A 20,050-nucleotide genomic window follows, 5' to 3' on the forward strand; every position below is an offset into this window, starting at 1 on the left:
CAGGGAATGTAAACATGTAAACAACTGTCCAATGCAGCATATAAATCCAATGTAGAGTGTTCAAAAATGAAATACCATGAATCTAAAGTGGAATGTACAGATGAGCACAATAACAAAAAATATGACAGGAACAGCGTTACCCGTTACATCACAAAAATAAAACATCATAAAAACACTAGCAGCAGTACTTAAATTCTGATATTGTAAACAAAAAGGGGGAATATTATGCAACCTGCTGGAGTTTAGCCAACGGGAGAGTTTGAATGGCCAATGAGGAATATAAATATTGAATATAATAGGTCTAAAGTGGAAAGTTCTCATGAATATATCCATTTATTTAGGGTAATGTACATTGATTGTACCAGAGGATGCCTGGGGGTCTTTGTGAGCCTGGCAGTAGGTGCTTGTGTGCTTAACGTCAGACAGAAGCAGTGTGAACAGTCTATAGCCTGGGTGGCTGTGGTGGTGATGACGCCCTGATTATTTCTCTTCTAATTAATCATCTGCGGCTGGGTCAAAATATCCGCAGGCCACCAGTTTAATAATCGTGATCAATAGGGAATTGATGACAATAATAATGAATGGTTGAATGCTATGGTGGCCGCGCTATGTTTAGATATTGCTTCACATTTGTTTGTCTATGGCTCAGTCTCAAAAGATGGCTTGACATAGCTTTACATGACCTATTATCAATTCCTGGCTTCATGTGAAATGACGTTACAGTTAAAGTTAAAGTTATTTAAAGCTTTTTGGCAGCTTGTCTGTACAGCAAGGATTACTTTGGGCTCTAGCATGTCATTATTGGTATTTGACGTTATACTGACATTTTGTTACCACTACCCTTTTTTCTCAATTAGTCACATCCACATAATGCTATAATAATTGCCTAAATGACTAGAAGGACCACATATTCCTCTCCAAACAAACACCCGGTAACACCAGCGGTCCAGAAGGACCAGGAGTTGTGCAGTATTTTTGTGCCGCTGATTAGGTAAATGGTGTAGGAGATGAAATGCTATTATTTTCATGTCTCTCATTAACGCTGAGCCCTCACACAGCTGTCGGTGTGATTAATCCTCTCCCCTCCTCAAAAACAACACTGGAACGTTGTTAAAAGAACCGCAACACCACAGGACTGCATATATAGGTTTTATTCATATTATATATAACTATATATATTTACATTTTGTTATTCATTTTCAGTTCAAGTTTGGATGTTTTTTTTTGTAATTGTCATTTGTAATAAATAGCACAGGCACCTATTGTACAAACGGTGAACTCTGTGTCATATAATGATGAAATGTATGCATTGTGTGAATACATACACAACAATGAACTTCGGTCGCATTATCATGCATAATGCAGTGAAATTGCTACATCTCCTTGTATTCAAATCGACCAAACCTTTATTGATGGCTGCAGATACAACACTCCGTTCAAGGGGCAGATCCAGAAGTGGGTCCAGAACCTGTCCAACACCACGGACATCATCGAGAACTGGATGACCGTCCAGAACCTCTGGATCTACCTGGAGGCCGTGTTCGTGGGCGGGGACATCGCCAAGCAGCTTCCTAAAGTAGGGGTCTCAATACAAAGCGTGAAAACACATCAACATCGTCATCACAGCTCACCGCTGCCTCTGCTGTGAAACTGCCACTGTGTACCTTCGGATAAATTCTCTGTCTTGATTGGGTTCATGGAAGAGTTCGGTTCGATCTAACGCTTGACATTTAACGTTATTGCTCCACCGCCGGAGTTATTCTCGACTCGGTTTAATGAAGATGCAAATGTTGCGTCTATATTTTGCGGCTTCCAGACAGACATGGGTTTGGTGAACAGGATGCAATGTTCAATATAATTCCGCATTGGACCCAAAAAAAAAAGCAATATGTCAGATTCTCGCTTGTTTAGTTTTTGTAATAATCATATTACAATATTAATTAACAACAAAACATTCCCTATTATAATATAGCTTTTTGTAAGCTAAAGGTATTCCATCACATCGTCCCATAAACCGAGGTCTTAAACACACTTGAGCCTAGCCCCGTTGTACTACTCCTATCCTCCACTCTTAACCTCCTTAACGTTCGCTCGGGGGATAAACGCCCCACGTTAACTCCCCTGCCGCCCTGACCTGGTCGGTCTCCTCAGGAGGCCAAGAGATTCTCCAACATCGACAAGTCCTGGGTGAAGATAATGACCCGGGCCCACGAGATGCCCAACGTGGTGCAGTCGTGCGTGGGCGACGAGACCATGGGGCAGCTCCTGCCCCACCTGCTGGAGCAGCTGGAGATCTGCCAGAAGTCCCTGACGGGGTGAGCGAACAGGGGAGGAAGGGGGGTGAACACAGGGCAGTGTGCTCCGGAGTGCCTGGGAGGGTAACAGCTGGGAGGATTGTAACGGGCTGAGACGGGTGAGATGCCGAGTCAGGGAGGGAGGGAGGGAGGGAGGGAGGGAGGATTTTATTTTATTCAAGGGTCCTTCACCCCCACAGGTTCTTAGCCCATATGGGCTTATAACTTGTATTGCATTGTTATAAAAATACACATGATACAGTACAAATGCACGTTTATTATTATGTAGATCAATCTAAAATCGTAACATTATCATAATCACGCCAATACTAAATACTAATCGGGGAAATTATACACTATTTATTGGATTTATACACTATTTATACACTTATATTATTGGACGAAATACAACCACCATATACAGAATAAACTAAATATGTATGGATGAACAGAAATACTGGAAAGGAAGTAATGGGGAGGACCTGGAGAGGGCGATAAATCAATGTTCCAATATGTAGAAACAATAATGTCGTTGCAAGTATTTTTGCCTTCCCTTATTGCGATTGTATAAGTCATTGCCAGCTGTTTATTTTAAATCAAGTTAGCCGGCAGCCATTTCCAACTATTCCCTAAGCATATTCCTGTTTTAAATACTGAATATATCTTTTGTGCAATAATGAAGGCTATGTTTGGGCACCAGTTCAATTTGTGTGCTTGCTTAATGAGCTGCAATGACAATTGTTAGGGACATGCAATATAGCCACAACATGGGGTGCTGATCCGTTGGTTGGTTGCGTTGGCGAGCAGCTACCTGGAGAAGAAGAGGCTGCTGTTCCCGCGGTTCTTCTTCGTCTCCGACCCCGCCCTGCTGGAGATCCTGGGCCAGGCATCGGACTCGCACACCATCCAGGCCCACCTCCTCAACGTCTTCGACAACATCAAGAGTGTCCGCTTCCACGACAAGGCAAGACCGGCACCTGGCTACAAACAGTAGCTTACCCCAACCATAGCTTCAAACGGGGTCTTCCCTATGTTCCCCAGGTCCTAGGTTCCCTGGGTGCAAAGGGTAAGGGTCAGGTTTAGGGTTATGGTTAGGGTTAGGGTTAGGGTGAGGGTTAACCCTAAACCTAACCATAACCATAACCAATCGGAGGAGAGCCATTCTAACCAATCACAGGCGAATCAGAGGCGAAAAAGGCGATACTTGCCCCTACCATCCTACGAAAAAAAGATTTGCTCACAGGGTCCTATGTTCCCTGGTCACATACAAAGCGTGGAACATAGGACCCGGGGAACATAGGACCCGGGGAAAATAGGTACGCTCCCCTTCAAACATTAGCTAACCCTATACAAACAGTATCTAACCCTAACCTTAACCCTAGCTACAAACAGTATCTAACCCTAACTCTTACCCTAGCTACAAACAGTATCTAACCCTAACCCTATACAAACAGTATCCAACCCTACCCCTAGCCCTAACCCTAGCTACAAACAGTATCTAACCCTAACTCTTACCCTAGCTACAAACAGTATCTAACCCTAAGCCTATCTACAAACAGTATTAACCTGCATTATTATAACCCCTTATACATGGTTGGCTATTGGTTCTAATTGACCAATGACAGTTTAAAAGTTGAGGTTGTACTGTACCAGCATGGGAACCAGCGTTTCATAAATAATCAAACACTGTCCCCTGTGATGGGGAGCACATTTGAATCAAGGCAAGCCTGTTCTGATACCCTTAAAACGCCAGGGGGGACTTGAATCCAGTGTGAGAGTGAAAATAAAAGAATTTGAATACGAGAGCGGGGATATTACAATGACCTTATAAAATAGGCGTGGATTGCAAACTGATTCCTTGCAGAGGAATTAAAAACTGTGTAAATTAAAACTCCCCCACGCTCTTTAAACAAACAGATTGCACCCCCGGAAAATGGATGGCTATGACTATATAATTTTATATATTTACTAGAATAGATAGAAGAGTCAAACTAAACACAACACAATATCATAAAACAACAAGACAGCATGTGGCTCAGCAGGTAGAGAAGGTTGGTAGTTCGATCCCCGGCTCCTCCTAGCTGTGTGTGTCGAGGTGTCCCTGAGCGAGACGAATAACCTGCTCTAACCGTTCCCAGCGAGCTGGCTGTTGCCTTGCTTGGTTGAGTGTGTATAAATGGGCGAACGTTAGGCTGTCCCGATGAATCCCATAACCCCATCCGACTATAAGACTGTTGAACTGCTAAACACCCCTTGATTATGCACTGATTAACTGCACTTATGCACATTAATGTCCATGACCCCGACTGCTGACCTGACTTGCACTTGACTTTGTTAACAGGAACTTACTGCACTTGAAAGCATTAATATGCGGCTAACCCTTTTTTAATATGTATTTTTGTATTTTAGCATGTCTTTATTTATATGAATGGCTTATTTCCAATTAAACAAATTCTAGGGTATAGCTAGCACACTGAGTACTGCATTTAGTTAACATGTACATGTTAAGCGACAATTAAAGCATCCTTGATCCTTGACCAAACGACCGTTGGCCCGCCGGCGATGCAGGTGTACGACCGCATCATGGCGGTGTCGTCGCGGGAGGGCGAGACGGTGGAGCTGGAGCGGCCGGTGCTGGCGGAGGGAAACGTGGAGCTGTGGCTGCACGCCCTGCTGCAGGGGTCGCAGAGGTCCCTGCACCTCGTCATCCGCCGGGCAGCGCTCGCCATCCAAGACTCGGCCTTCCAGCTCATCGAATTCCTCCACTCCTTCCCGGCGCAGGTCAGGAAAACTTGTGCGGAGAGCGTGTCAGGCGAATGTTAATCGGAGGAACACCTTCCCCCCCGCACACACTGGACAAAATGCGATTGCGTCATATTTATTTGTATCTACCCCTTGCTCTTTTTTAAATGCAATGACGGGAAATATTGCTGGCTTTTAAGTGACTTGTTTGATTGACTTTTACTGTGTGTCCATTTTGTTGTTTTTCGACTGTACTGTCTGTTTATTGACTTTGTGCGCTACTGGATACCTGGATTCCCCAAGGGGATGAATTAAGTTTCTATCCATCAACATTTCTATCTATCTTATTATCTCTTATTATGCTCAAGGACCCTTTACTGGGAAGGCAGGAGGGTTAACAGAGACTTGTACAAAGAAGGAACACGCAACGCGGAAGCAATGGTTTTCCATTGGTTTTCAAAGACCACAACGTGCTGTTATGTTGTTGCTGCTCTGTGTATTTGTGTGTTGTATGAACCTGGCTGCAGTTAATGGACAGTAACAAACTTGAATTTGAGCCACAGCTAAACCAACATTGGATTTGGGAAATTGATTCGAATAATGCCATGGCATCCTATAAATACATTGTGGATGATGGGTTTTGTGTAGCTGTGACTGTCAAATTCAGAATGTGGCAAAGGGCCAGAGAACAACCGTCCTGTGTCAATAACTGTCACTAGGTGGACTGCCATCCAAAACGCAGTATGCGTGACTATTGCCATATATGGGCAGTCACATACTATTTCTATGGCAACAGCACAGTGAGTAGAGCTGTTTGTGACTGTGTATGTGGGGGGGGGGGGGTATTACGAGACATTAAATGTCAAAGGGTTTGGATGTCCAGTGGCAATGGAGGCTCAATAATTGGGTCCCATTAAGAATTCTCGTGGGCGTTCATTAAAACGTATTACGAGTCAAAATGTGAACATTGAAAGGCCCCCCCGGGCCATTAAAAGCAAATGACATGTCTTAGTTTCACCCCGGAGATGACTGACAAACAACAGGTAATTGTTAGCCGCTCTTCAGGTAAAGAAATAGACAGATTTAACAGAAGATGAGTTTTCCATCGCTTTTTTTTCTTTTTCTTTTTCCACCCATCCCCGGCATGTAGGCAGGGGGAGGTAGAGCGGGTTGACTTGAAGGTTGCGATCCCCGTTCGATCCCCGGCTCCTCCTAGCTGAGTGTCGAGGTGTCCCTGAGCGAGAAGCCTCCCCCTGACTGCCTCCGACGAGCCGGCTGTCGCCTTGCGTGGTTGACACCGTCGTTCAGTGTGTGAATGTGTGCATGAGTGTGTGAATGTTTGCACTAATTGGTGATGGTTATATTATGAATATTGTAAAGCGCTTTGTGTGGCCACTGGTTAGAAAAGCGCTACATAAATGCGGTCCATCTACCATTTACCATTTATCCCCCTCGCCAACGTCCCCCATCCTCGTGTACGTGACCCCTCCTCCGACCCTTGTTCACGGGGGACACTTGGGGTGTGTGTGCGTCCATCTAGGTGGGCCTGCTTGGGGTGCAGATGATCTGGACGCGGGACGCGGAGGAGGCCCTGACCAACGCCCGCTACGACCGGCGCATCATGCCCAAGACCAACCAGCTGTTCCTGGACCTGCTCAACACGCTCATCGACATGACCACCCGGGACCTGGGGGCCGTGGAGCGGACCAAGTACGAGACCCTCATCACCATCCACGTCCACCAGAGGGACATCTTCGACGACCTGGTGGGTGGCGACGGTTTACCTTCACATTAGGCGCGGTCCGACTGAGGGGCTTCTTGGTAAGAGGCTCAGCTGTTAGGCCAACAGAGTTACCCAACGGAGTTAAAACGGGAGGCAATTAGTTCTGCAACGCTTTTTGTCTGACGAGATTATTCATTTATTGTCAATAATAATTTATTTATGTAGTCTCTGTCGACTCTGCTTGTTTTAAAAAAGCTGGCGCTGTTCACATGTTGGGGCTGGGTCGAGTTCTGCTCGCGTCATATCCCGCCCTGATCATAAGTCGTACTCGCGTTATTTTCCCGCCTAAACCGTATCCAATCAGCGTCGCCTAGTATGGAGCGGCTCAGAAAGATCCTACTGCCGAGGTAGGTACTACCACCCATATCGGGTCACTGGAGGGAAAAGTCCCTCAGTCGGGACGCGACTATTTACATTTAGGGGCAGTATCAGCCGCTTTTATCCAGTCATAGTCAAACATGGCCGCCCTCCCGTGTGAGCCCAACCATGGAAATATCTGACGAAGAGACACAAGAACTGGGTTTGAAAGTTTGTTCTGCAGCCGATCAACTAAGTATCACTGAGTTGTCCATAAGGACACAGACACTACAATGACATTTACATTTACATTTAGGGCATTTAGCAGATGCTTTTAGCCAAAGGGTCTTAAAATAGAAATATATGTTAGAAGAACAGAAACAACAATATATCTCTGTAAATACAGTAAGGATGCTTATAGAACCAAGTGTCAAGCACTTACAATTGCTAGGTCAACCCATTCCCTGTATACAACAACGATAGCTAGGCTAAGATGCTACACAATGCTAAAAACTATTTTTAAGTGCAAAGAACGGACAACATACAATAAGTGCGTAAAAGGGATCAGGGAGGGTAAGGGGGGGTTTGATTGTGTGTGTGCGTGTGTGTGTGTTTACGGGGCTACAAAAGAAAACAGGCTGAATCGGTTCTAATTCTCAGACTACGGTTCCAAACAGATCCGCCTTGGTTCCCTGAAATTACAGCCGCATTCCTTCTTCCTCTTTATGGCATTTGCCTCGCTCGCCGATTATGTTTGCCCCCACACTGTGGCAAAAGAATGTTTGTACATCCCAATCTGCTCCAGACGTGGAGGGCAAATTGTTTCCGTCTAGCGGGTTGTGGCTGAGCGGAGGCAATTTTCTCCGACCATAGTCTTCAGGGCGCCTGTGAGGACGCCGGTGCACAGGCTTGACTGCTGGGAGACGTAGCGGTCCAAGTCAATTGTCTTCCGTGCCTTTAGAGGTGAACAGGGACTCGTTTATCCACAATTGTATTTTCAGATTTCCTTTATCCGCGTGTGAAGGGTTATAAGGGCCTGACTGTTGCTATTGTTGTTGTTGTTGTTGTTGTTGATGTTTTTCTCCCTTTTTCATGTTATTTTCTGTTCTGGAACCTTTAGCTGCCTCCTTTTTCTACTATACTGTTGCTGCAAACCTTCCACACTCCTCTCTCTCCTCTCTCTCTCTCTCTCTCTCCTCCCTCCTCCCATCACCTTGCATCACCTCACCCCCCCCCCATCTCTTCATCACATTTCATCAGCTCCCCCTTCCTCTCCTGCCTCCCATAGCTGGTTTTAATCTCACACCTGCCCCCAAGACCTGTTGTTTCTTCCGGACATATCTCTTTCATCTTATTTCTCCTCCCTCTCTGCTTTCGGACGTTTTTCCATCATAAAGTGTCTAGTGTACTAGTCTCAGGGAATGGATTCGAAAACCGCACGCAAGCATAATGCTCCCCACACTTCACATGCACTAAAACGCTCTTCGATACAATGCAACCTCCAATATAACGGGGTTTTTTGTATTTTGCTCGAGCAAAATGAATGAACCATAATCACGCAGTGCAATGTTATTAAAGGAAGAACAACACACCTAAAGGAAATAAGGGTGGACATAAGAATATAACGTTTCAAAAGTATAACCGAATTGAACCTTGTATACTCACATGGTAAACCCAGCATAAAAGGGATGTTGCGCTCCTTAATTAGTTGTGTCGCTCTTCCTGTGGTAGCATGCGTGAATTGGGTTGTTTCTGAATACACTGTTAGTAAAGGGGTGATATTATGCCACCAGGTGTGAGTGTGATTAGCCATCACAAGCCGTTTGAAAATCTGCCTTTCCCTGTGTTTTAGTGACATCCCAAGTGGGAGTGTCCGCCTAGATGTGTGACGGATAGGTATGCAACATTTGCTACGTTCCACTGGGTAGGCTGGTAGACTGATCTATCCAGCATACGTCTAGGTGAACACGCCCACTTGGCTCGTAACGGCTTATCGCACTCACACCTTGTGGCAGAACATCATACTTTTAAAACTAAATTAACATGCAGCGTATTTTAGACGGAACAACATGACATGATTCCATTCTCGCTATAACGCAATCTCGGGTATAACTCACGATTCAGGGACCCTCTAAGACCACGTCAAAGCGAAGTGGAAACTGTAAGTACTGTAATCTGCAAGCACTCAACATACACACAATACACTCAAGCGCGCCGCCGTTTTGTCGTTCAGTGCCGGCTGCACGTCAAGAGCCCCACTGACTTCGAGTGGCTGAAGCAGTGCCGCTTCTACTTCAACGAGGACGCCGACCGCATGACCATCAACATCACCGATGTGGCCTTCGTCTACCAGAACGAGTTCCTGGGCTGCACCGACCGGCTAGTCATCACGCCCCTGACGGACAGGTAGCGTAGCCAATAGCCCGTTCAGAGGCACCTGGGTGGGTGTGTCCTTGTGGTTCTACTGAACTCAGTGTTTTTTTAAATGTTTTATTATTGTTTTTAAATTATTTTTAATTCTTGCATGCAATGAACACGCGCCCACACAAGCATGTGCGCACACACACACAATCACACACACACATTAATATCTGCTGTATGCAGCTGGCCGATTGTAACATCAACAAAATGGAAATTACACAGATGTCCAAAAAATAATCACCAACTGCCTACAGGCATAGTGTCAAGGGATGGTATAAATGAGCATGTCAAATAGAAAAGTACAACTCCAACTAAACTGGCTGGCTGTCAGCAATGCCAGAGAGAGAGAGGGGGGGGGATGGAGGGAGAGAGAGAGAGAGGGGGGAGAGAGAGAGAGAGAGAGAGAGAGAGAGTGACCGAGAGACCACCGCTCCTTCTAATTAGCCATGGCCAGCCTCAGGTGTTTCATATTCCGCTAACGACTCCACTCAGCCAAGTCTGCGCCGCAGAAAGACCCCGGCCAGAGAGAGAAAGAAGGGGGGTCGTCACAGTGGATGATTTTCTGCACAAACAAGCCATTAGGACTGTGCACAATAGCCGAGTCTCCATGGGCCTTTCTCACAGAGATACCGCAGGGTAAACTCACAGGCCATACAGTCTGAAGCACTGCATCTTTGTGTAAGGTCTGTTAGTGTAGCATCATGCAGCTCTCTAAAACGTTTTAGCCTTGTGTCCTTCACCCACCTTACGCGGCTTAAGTAGAAGAGTGAGCGGGGGAGAAAGAGAGAGAGACACTGCATGGTCTGCATGACCATTTGGAGAGGGAGGGGCAGCCATCGGCGCTCATCACACCACCACTCGCTCCCCAGGAGACCTTGGGCATGCAGACAGCCATTCCCGGACTTTCACACCTCCGCCCACCTCCACCCACCACGCCGTCTGTGACCCACACTCTCTCACTTCACTGGAAGTTGAAATAGCACTTCTGCACTTCATTATTCAATATACCTTTAACCTCACCAGATAGTTCTCGGAAATATGGGGAATATGCGTGCAAAACACAGACTGCCGTCGAATGAACTGGTCTGATCGGGATTGGTGTTTTTTTGTGTGTGTGTGGGCTTGTGTGTGCGCTTGTTTGTCTGCATGTGTATATGTGCGTGCGTATGTTCTTATGTGTCTTCCTGTGCGTGCTTGTGCTATTGCATGGGCGTGCTTGTGTTATTGCATGTGCGTGCTTGTGTATGTGTGCTTGTGTATGTGTGTTTGCTTGTGTGTGTGTGAGTGTTATTGTGTGTGTGTGTGCTTATGTATGTGTGTGTGTGATTGGTGTTGCAGGTGCTACATCACCTTGGCCCAGGCTCTGGGCATGAGTATGGGAGGTGCACCCGCCGGGCCGGCAGGAACAGGTGAGACCGCCGACGACGTGCAATGAATCCAAAAGACATTGTGGTTACACTAAGGGGCTGGTTGAAGGATCTGCTGTCCGGCCTTTTGTGAAAGTGGGAACATGGGGACTGTTATTGTGTCCTATATTACAAATGCAGGATGAAAGTGTTCATGTTGTACATACAAAAAGCATGGCTTGGAAAGCTTGGAGATTATGGCACGGTATGTTACTCTTGCCTTGGTCCTATGTGCATCCGGTTGAGGATGAGAATAGTTGATAATAATTCAGAATAGGATCGTTCGAGTTTATTCAACCCACGATCTGTCCTGACCTTCGTTGTTTGTCTCGAAGGTAAAACGGAAACCACCAAAGACATGGGCCGATGTTTGGGAAAGTATGTGGTGGTGTTCAACTGCTCTGATCAGATGGACTTCAGAGGCCTTGGACGCATATTTAAAGGTGAGTGACTAATGAGATGGCAACGTGCCTTACACCAGTGGTTCTATCATCTAGTTTTACTGTTGGACCCCCTCGAATATGTTTTACCACTCTCCCCAGCGTTTCACATCACTTCCTGGGATGAGTTGAAGTGGGAAAGACAATTTATGTATAAATCTTTATGTGTATATATATTTAGCTAAAGACAAGGAAATAACCAGAATAAACAGAATTTTTATTTAAGGAGATTAACGTAGAATCTACCAAAAAAAAGAATATATATATATATACTGGTAGCCTATACATATTTAATATGTATACATACATATTAATTATGTATTTATGCATATGACATACATATTAAATATCTATGTATATAAATATATTATTTTTGAGTCTCAGGTCTCAGATGTGTATATATATATTATATATATATATACACACATGTTATTTGTAGATTCTCAGTTAAAAATGTTGGAGTGCCCCCTGCGATCCTTTAAATTACCCCTAGGGGTAGGGTGCAAGTGTACCCCCATTTGACAAACTACTTGCCTTATGTCTGGTACAGTAGCGTAAATCCACTTCATTCGAGAGGATTGAATCGCAACCTTCGGAGACCCCGCTCGTCATAACCCTCACGAACCCTATTCAACACAACTAAACTGTGGACGTCTCCTCCAGGCCTCGCCCAGTCGGGCTCATGGGGCTGCTTCGACGAGTTCAACCGCATCAACCTGCCGGTGCTGTCCGTGGCAGCGCAGCAGATCGCCATCGTGCTGAGCTGCAAGAAGGAACGGCGCAAGAACTTTGTCTTCACCGACGGGGACACCGTGGAGATGAACCCCGAGTTTGGCCTCTTCCTCACCATGGTAACGCTTCCCCGCTTTCGTTGTTTTTCCGAAGACTACCCTGGCTTCTGGCGTTCCCGTGACCTGAGTGTCATCGTGCTGTTCCTTTATGATAAATATCTGATGTACAGTTCCGTCCCAAGAGCGTGCGCTGAATGGGCTGGCAGGGCCGTGTATAACCCTGTGCGTTGGGTGCTTGAACGTACATTTCTCCCCACACCACATTCATTGCAATCAATCGTAGTATAATAATTGCCTCAGTCGTATTTTAAGGTTCATCTTGTATATAGCCTTAAAAATACCCAAGTCAAATAGATTACTTAGGCAGATAGTGATTATGGAATGTAAAAAGCACCCTGATTGGCTTTAGATATCACAATTTGGCAAAAATATTACTTAGACAATTATGCTGTGAAGCTAACCAATTTATATCCACTTTGTCTTTTGTGTGAGCACTTAAATTGATTAGTGGAAATTAACGTAAGTAATAGTAAAATTAACGAAAGTAATGTCCCCCCCCCCCCACACACTTTGAACCAGTTGAGGAACTGTCCATTTGGGGGGAACCCTCATAATATCGGTTCCCGTTTATAACATAAGAATCTCAGAAAAACTTTTAGTTTTAAGCCTCTGGCCGGTACATGTGTGCATACTACCTAGATGGAATACTCTTTGCTTTGGGGAGCGCAATCTATGTCAAATCCTGCGATTTTATCACATCGAACCGGGGCGTGTTGAAAGACGTCATCGGCTCGGCCCTAGAGGTCCAGGCCAAGAGTGGGTCTCTCTGATATTAATTAGTGGTTGCCGCGGCGCTGGGATAACGTGATCTGATTGGCCCAGTTGATCTCCCGAGGCGCGCCATAAAAGGGAGGGGAGTGAAATATTATTCCCCCCTGTGATGGCGATGGTTACGGAGCCATCCACCTTCTTCAATCATTCACGATTGGGTTATTTGGGTTGGCTTTTAAATTGTGCTGTGTACGTGTGTGTGTGTGTGTGTGTGTGTGTGTGTGTGTGTGTGTGTGTGTGTGCCTCACAGTGCCTGTCCATGTGTGATTGTGTGTGTGTGTTCCTCACAGTGCCTGTCGATGTGTGATTGTGTGTGTGTATGTGCGTGTGTGCACGCGTGTGTGTGCCTCGCAGGGCCTGTCAATGTGTGATTCTGCACGTGTGTGTGTCTCGCAGTGCCTGTCGATGTGTGCGTGCGTGTGTGTGTGTGTGTAAGGTTAGCTATGTATGTTACTCTCTAATCTATCTCCTGCGGGACTCTGCAGACTTCAAGCTATTGACTTCATCAAAGATATGGTTACTACTATATTAGCTTTTGTTATTGACCCGATGGCATCAATATCGGAACAACCTACTGGAATATCATAGAGAAAGATCCTGTGTCAAAAAAACAGGCTGCTTCTTTCGTTGTTCTAGTGTCTGTGCTGTAAAACCCCATGGTGATTAAATATCTGTTTACTCTTAATTAAAACCCATGCATTGCCTTTCATGCCTTTATGGAAAGATCAATGGGTGGAAGAAGAGAGGGAATGACATTTAGCATATGCACCGCAACTACGGAATAAAACCTGTGTAGCCACAAGGCAAAGTGCCTACTAGCCCCATCTGTTCCCATGAGCCCCGTATGAACCACGTTTGAACACACTCTATAGGGGGGGGGGGGGGTCCCATTCGATAGAGAAACTACATTGGTCTTGTGAACTGTATCCAATGTCATATCGGATGTGCGACACACTCCAGAAACATACTTAAATCCACCTCCTGTGTGGCTTCGCCCGTCATTCATGAATCTCATCATCAAACATGGCCGCCCTCCCATGTCGACCCGACCGTGGCTAAATCTGACGAAGAGACACAAGTAGTAGGTTCAAAAGTTGATTCTGCGTCCGATCAACAATGTATCTCTGAGTCGTCCATAAAGGAGTCCGACAAAGTGCCTACACAGTTAGCTAACTCACGTGTCCAGCCTTCTTCACTACTGTTTAATTCTGAGCAAATAAAGATGTCCGCCACCTTCTCTCTCCCCCCCCGGACAGAACCCGGGCTATGCCGGGCGCCAGGAGCTCCCGGAGAACCTGAAGATCAGCTTCCGCTCGGTGGCCATGATGGTCCCGGACCGGCAGATCATCATCAGGGTGAAGCTGGCCAGCTGTGGCTTCATAGACAACATGGAGCTGTCCCGCAAGTTCTTCACACTCTACAAGCTGTGTGAGGAGCAGCTGTCCAAACAGGTGTGGCTCGCTTTCACTTCTTCTGCGGTTGCTACAATCTCGGTTGTGTAACAATGCCGGTTGCTACGGTTGCTACAATGTCGGTTGTGTAACAATGTCGGTTGCTACGGTTGCTACAATCTCGGTTGTGTAACAATGCCGGTTGCTACGGTTGCTACAATGTCGGTTGTGTAACAATATCAGTTGCTACGGTTGCTACAATGTCGGTTGGTACGGTTGCTACAATGTCGGTTGCTACGGTTGCTACAATGTCGGTTGTGTAACAATGCCGGTTGCTACTGTTGCTACAATGTCGGTTGCTACGGTTGCTATAATGTCGGTTGCTATGGTTGCTACAATGTCGGTTGTGTAACAATGCCGGTTGCTACTGTTGCTACAATGTCGGTTGCTACGGTTGCTACAATCTAGGTTGTGTAATACTGTCGGTTGCTACAATGTCAGTAACAATGTCGGTTGTGTAATACTGTCGGTTGCTACAATGTCAGTAACAATGTCGGTTGTGTAATACTGTCGGTTGCTACAATGTTGTTGCTACGGTTGCTACAATGTCGGTTGTGTAACGCTGTCGGTTGCTACAATGTCAGTAACAATGTCGGTTGTGTAATACTGTCGGTTGCTACAATGTCAGTAACAATGTCGGTTGTGTAATACTGTCGGTTGCTACAATGTCGGTTGTGTAATACTGTCGGTTGCAACAATCCACCTAGGAGGCTTTTACTGGGGTCCCCCAGACAAAGGACACGGGGGGGTTGATCTTCTGACAAATGAAGAAAGCGTTAGGGCTAAATGCCCTAAATGTAAATGTCAACGGTGATAGCGATGTAGAAAGCCGATTTATTGTTGAAGTTTGTAGGCCATGATAGATGAAGCTGGCGATCAATGCTGCAATGCAGATGATCTCTGAGTGTGAGTGCGGTGATGGCTGCACACACTCCACACTGATTCACAACAGCCAACACACTAATGCGTCCAAACGGGAACACATGACACGTGTATCTCCAGCCCGCATAAATGTGTTAATTACACGCTTTTGCACTACCGTGTGCCAGTCAACCCATGGGAAAATTTCTGTAGGTTGGCATAGAATCGACGGCGTAATTAGTTGGTGTTGTGGTCTTAAAAATGGGGAAATTACATGTTTATGTTGGCTGGATATGTGTGTCAACTATAAACATGTTCGTGACCTCAGGGCAACACTTCACAATCAGATGGTGTGTGCATCAGGCTTCATGAGCAGAATTTGCACACATGGCACTCAAACTGTTGACCAATTAGAGTTAGGCATTTAAGGTTGAAAAACACTGCTCATCAGTGTGCTTGAAGTGCTTGGATCACGTGCGATTTGACACAATTGTCTTCATTTGTTTTGTCGGTTTTCCCACCATCTGGTTGGAGATGCTTTAGATGAGTCTTGAACACTCATTGTCGTATGGATGAGATATATGTGTTTTATGTCTCTGTTTGTGTGTGGTTGTGGGTTTCGTCTGCATTGTCTTAAACTTCTATCCTGCCAGGTAAGGAGTACTTAGTTCTAGTTCAGTTTGGTACATCGCCATTTGGCTGACGGCAGCCGACTGCAGAGAATAATCAGCGAAGAGAAGAAAATATTAGAGAAGAAAATATTTAAAGTATTGTTGCAAGTGGCCTTTATGCATCGCCTTCACATGGTTTTGCAAAGCTGTACATGTTGTAAAGATATTGATGTGGATGGTTCCAACATTCTCATATATTCTTGTTTTTTACATTTCTCACAGTGCAAATATGTTTTTGAATGAGTTTCTGAAAATGGTGTTTTAAGATGGGACATATGTAATTATAATTTGTAAGCCCATGTTGCGAATATAACAACCAAAAAAACATTTAAAATGTTGATGCATGATTGTGGACTATATGGAAATAGTACAATTCCAGGTTTTTGGTCGCTGTGTCATAATTCAGCTTAATTTTTAATATATTGTTGCTTAAGGCACACTCATTAACGAGAAAATGTAAAACTGGCACTGCAAGTTGAAAAGGTTGCTGACCCCTGCCCTAGGTGATTCCACTAAGCGTGTACAAAGTGGCTGTTTTTCTACCTGAGGTGTTGGAGGAGGAGGAGGATGTGTCCGTCTTCCTCCTCTTGCCTGCTCCTGCTCTCTTAGGCCCCCCGCATCTCCAGGGGCCCAGTCGTAGGAGACATCTGACCCTCGGTCAGGGGAGGGTAGCCTGCAGGATTTAACGGCAGTCACCCATTCGGATGGTGTCTGCTCTGCCGTTTATTTCATGGGAAAGGCTTGGCTCAATGGTTGCAGAGCTCCCCTCCCCGTCTGTGTATGACAGCTGGTGTGATGGCATCCTCCTCAAGTAAACAACCCACCCCTCATACGTCACATTGAGTTTGTGTGTCTTTTTGTGGTTGTCGAATTCGCCGGAGGCATTGCAGCTGCTCAGCTCACACACGCCCACCACCAGCGAGGCGGATCCATAGGCGGTCTCTCCGCGGATAGAGCTGCTTGACGAAGGCGTTTTCACTATGAAATCAATCTGGGTCGATGGAGGTCTCGACACGGTGTCTGTAACAAACCCAATAACATGGGGAGGGGGAGGGGCGGGCCTTCGATTTTACCACTCTAAGACGGGGGAGGTTTCGATTGGCCCGTTTCACCGACGTCGGCAGGCCAGTCGTTTGCCTGATTGAGGAAATAGCTTAGCTACTGCGACAATCTAAACCTTATAGTCAAATGCTAATCTTAGCCGTCTATTTTTCGTCTATTTAGGCTACATAGGTTAATCACTTGGGAAGAGAGAAGTAAATGAAGACAGGCATCATGTTTCACATTGTAATTTGAATGTGGTAATCAACGTTTTATAATGCGGCAGAACAAAATGGCTAACAAGCACAAACATCATCATTATCATTTTCGTACTGCGCCGATAGGAAAGACTCCATCTGAGGAATTTGTTAGCGGGAGGACTGATATCTAAACCAGCTAGATGTTCAAAGATAGTGTGTAACTTAACACATTTAAATTTTTCTTTTAAATCCATCAGGGAATTGCATGTCTGAACGTCTACAGTAGGAACGAGATGTTCCCCTGCGTGTCCTGGAGTTTCGGGGTGTTTGCATCCCCTTCGGCGTGGCCCATCTCTCTCTCCACCACCGAGATGTCAATCAATCCATTAGTTATATTCACTTTTAATCATTTATTTGTTTCAACATATCTTTTTAATTCCTGGCTTTAATTGTGTGACTGACGGAATAAGAAACAAGGTAAACCTTGATGATTTGCACTCGCTGAGTGGTCTCTCTCTCGCTCTCTCTCTCTGTCTTTCTCTCTCTCTCTTTCTCTCTCTCTCTCTCTCTCTCTCTTTCTCTCTTTCTCTCTCTCTCTCTCTCTCTCTCTCTATCTCTCTCTCTCTCTCTCTCTCTTTCTCTCTCTCTCTCTCTCTCTCTCTCTCTCGGGTGGGCTCCGGCTTTTCTGTCAGATTTCTACAGTAAGCCTGAGATTACCTCTTCCAATCTGATATGAATCCTCAATGAGTTTCCTCTGTACTGGACTCTTTAATCACATCACAAATTGTATTCCAAATCAATTCTTGGCAACTTTTGGCTGTTCCGAATACAACAATAAATAGAGGGTGATATACTTGGATAGTACAGAAGTATTGGTTCATTCATATTGGAAATTCCCCCTTGTTTTCAACATCGGATTAGTGGATCTACGTCAAACGTTTCATGAAATAAATGCAGATCGCTACTTAATCTGCTCCGTGAACTATTTTGCTTTTCTTCAGAAGTCGGTACCGTTCAGTAAATCTACAAGGTCATTGGTATGCTGAGGCAGTGTTGTCCACTACAGCAGACAGGCAGGATGTCGGCGCTGTTACACCTGCAGGGAAACTCTGATGTTGTTGCCTCGGCTTTATCCACGTCCAACTAATCTATAGCCCTGCTTCGGGCTGACTTAATCTCCCCGTCTGGTCCCTCTGCAGACCAGACCCACGTGGGTCCAACTAACCACTGGAACCAAAGATCCTCAGAAAATCTTTCTTTGCAGACAATACCATTTTAAAACCCAGGCTTACACAATAGATTGATGAATAGAAAAGCAGCAGTCATAACACAGGACAAAGGTGTTTTTGCCATCACTCGTGTGAAACCATTTTCTAAGCTTACTTTGAAGTCTATCGACAAACAAAGTGATAAAAAAACAGATTTAAATTACCTCTTGGTTAAATATTGAAATGTCTCTTCTTCTAACACACACACAAACACACATTCACACACTCACACACTAACTCACTCACTCGTTTACTCACTCACAAATGCATGCACGTACGCACGCACACACACACACACACACACACACAAACATACACACACTGTGGGAACCCGTTCCCCCCGTGTCTGGTTTCACGGCAAGTACCACGCTCTGGAGTCGGGTTTAAGCCGTTGTCGGCGTTTATTCACAGGAGTTCAACAAAAAACAAGAACGGTATTAGTGAGCTAGGGTCTCCGCGAGCCTCGTAGTCTCTGGGGCCTCCGTGAGCGCCTCCGTGTCGTTCTTAGCCCCTCTCTTGCAGAGTCAGTCCTCCGCTCCCTTTTTAGAGGTCTGCCCGCACGTGTCCTCCCTCCGGCCAGGTGTCCCTCATCCGGCTGATGGGGGTGAGGGGTGTGTTGCTCTCTGCCGCCGGCTGGTGGATGGCAGTGGTACACGCCCTCCACCACAAGGCCCCGGACCCTCCCGGTGGGGGCGGGATGCCACAACACACACACACACACACTCACACACACACACACACACACACACACACACACACACACACAAACAGAACCAGACACACACAAACACACAGACACACACACACACACTCACACACACACACTCACACTCACGCACACACACACACACACACACACACGCACAAAGTATTACCGGAAGTGATCTTATGTTACTATGTTCATTGTGTGTGTGTGTGTGTGTGTGTGTGTTCATATGTATGTGTTGTGCTTCCAGGTGCACTACGACTTCGGTCTGCGCAACATCCTGTCTGTGCTGCGGACCCTCGGAGCGGCCAAGCGGGCCAACCCCAGCGACACAGAGTCCACAATCGTCATGAGGGTCCTCCGGGACATGAACCTCTCCAAACTGGTCTGTACCACACCACCACCGCCAACGCCACCGCCGCCCACGTTGAACCTCAGTCAGACATTCATAGTGTAACGTGTGACCGCAATGGGTGGTTCCGCCTGGTCACAGCATGGAGCAGAATAAACAACGTTCCCGTCTCACTTAAAGGTCCCGTGACATGCAACCAGGTGTGGGCTGATTAGTGTGTGTGTGTGTGTGTGGTTGTGGGTTTCGTCTGCATTGTCTTAAACTTTTATCCTGCTTGGTAAGGAGTACTTAGTTCTAGTTCAGTACATCGCCATTTGGCCGACGGCAGCCGACTGCAGAGTATAATCAGCGCGGCAGGCAGCAAAAGGTGTCCCTCTTGAGTTCGGTAGCACCAGGAATCCAAAAGAGAACCGTTTGGCGCAATCTCAGCACGTTATGACTCGTGAGGCATTTCGTCCCCCTGGGTGATTCCATTAAGCGTGTACAAAGTGGCTG

General features: G+C 45.9%; 1 protein-coding gene across 1 annotated transcript in view; it reads left to right on the plus strand.

The window, feature by feature from the left end:
• dnah5 (dynein, axonemal, heavy chain 5) overlaps positions 1-20,050 on the plus strand; it is a gene marked incomplete at both ends in the record, with an annotated part of 137,916 nt that overhangs the window by 43,026 nt on the left and 74,840 nt on the right. The window contains 11 exons of the mRNA XM_079758520.1: positions 1,423-1,576; positions 2,152-2,315; positions 3,102-3,258; positions 4,863-5,075; positions 6,577-6,801; positions 9,350-9,522; positions 10,876-10,946; positions 11,279-11,386; positions 12,047-12,234; positions 14,262-14,456; positions 19,454-19,588. Coding sequence (XP_079614646.1) covers positions 1,423-1,576; positions 2,152-2,315; positions 3,102-3,258; positions 4,863-5,075; positions 6,577-6,801; positions 9,350-9,522; positions 10,876-10,946; positions 11,279-11,386; positions 12,047-12,234; positions 14,262-14,456; positions 19,454-19,588 — 1,783 coding nt within the window. The remainder of the gene's footprint in view (positions 1-1,422; positions 1,577-2,151; positions 2,316-3,101; positions 3,259-4,862; positions 5,076-6,576; positions 6,802-9,349; positions 9,523-10,875; positions 10,947-11,278; positions 11,387-12,046; positions 12,235-14,261; positions 14,457-19,453; positions 19,589-20,050) is intronic.

The sequence above is a fragment of the Pollachius pollachius genome (assembly GCF_949987615.1).
Source record: "Pollachius pollachius genome assembly, chromosome: 1".
Taxonomy (NCBI): domain Eukaryota; kingdom Metazoa; phylum Chordata; class Actinopteri; order Gadiformes; family Gadidae; genus Pollachius; species Pollachius pollachius.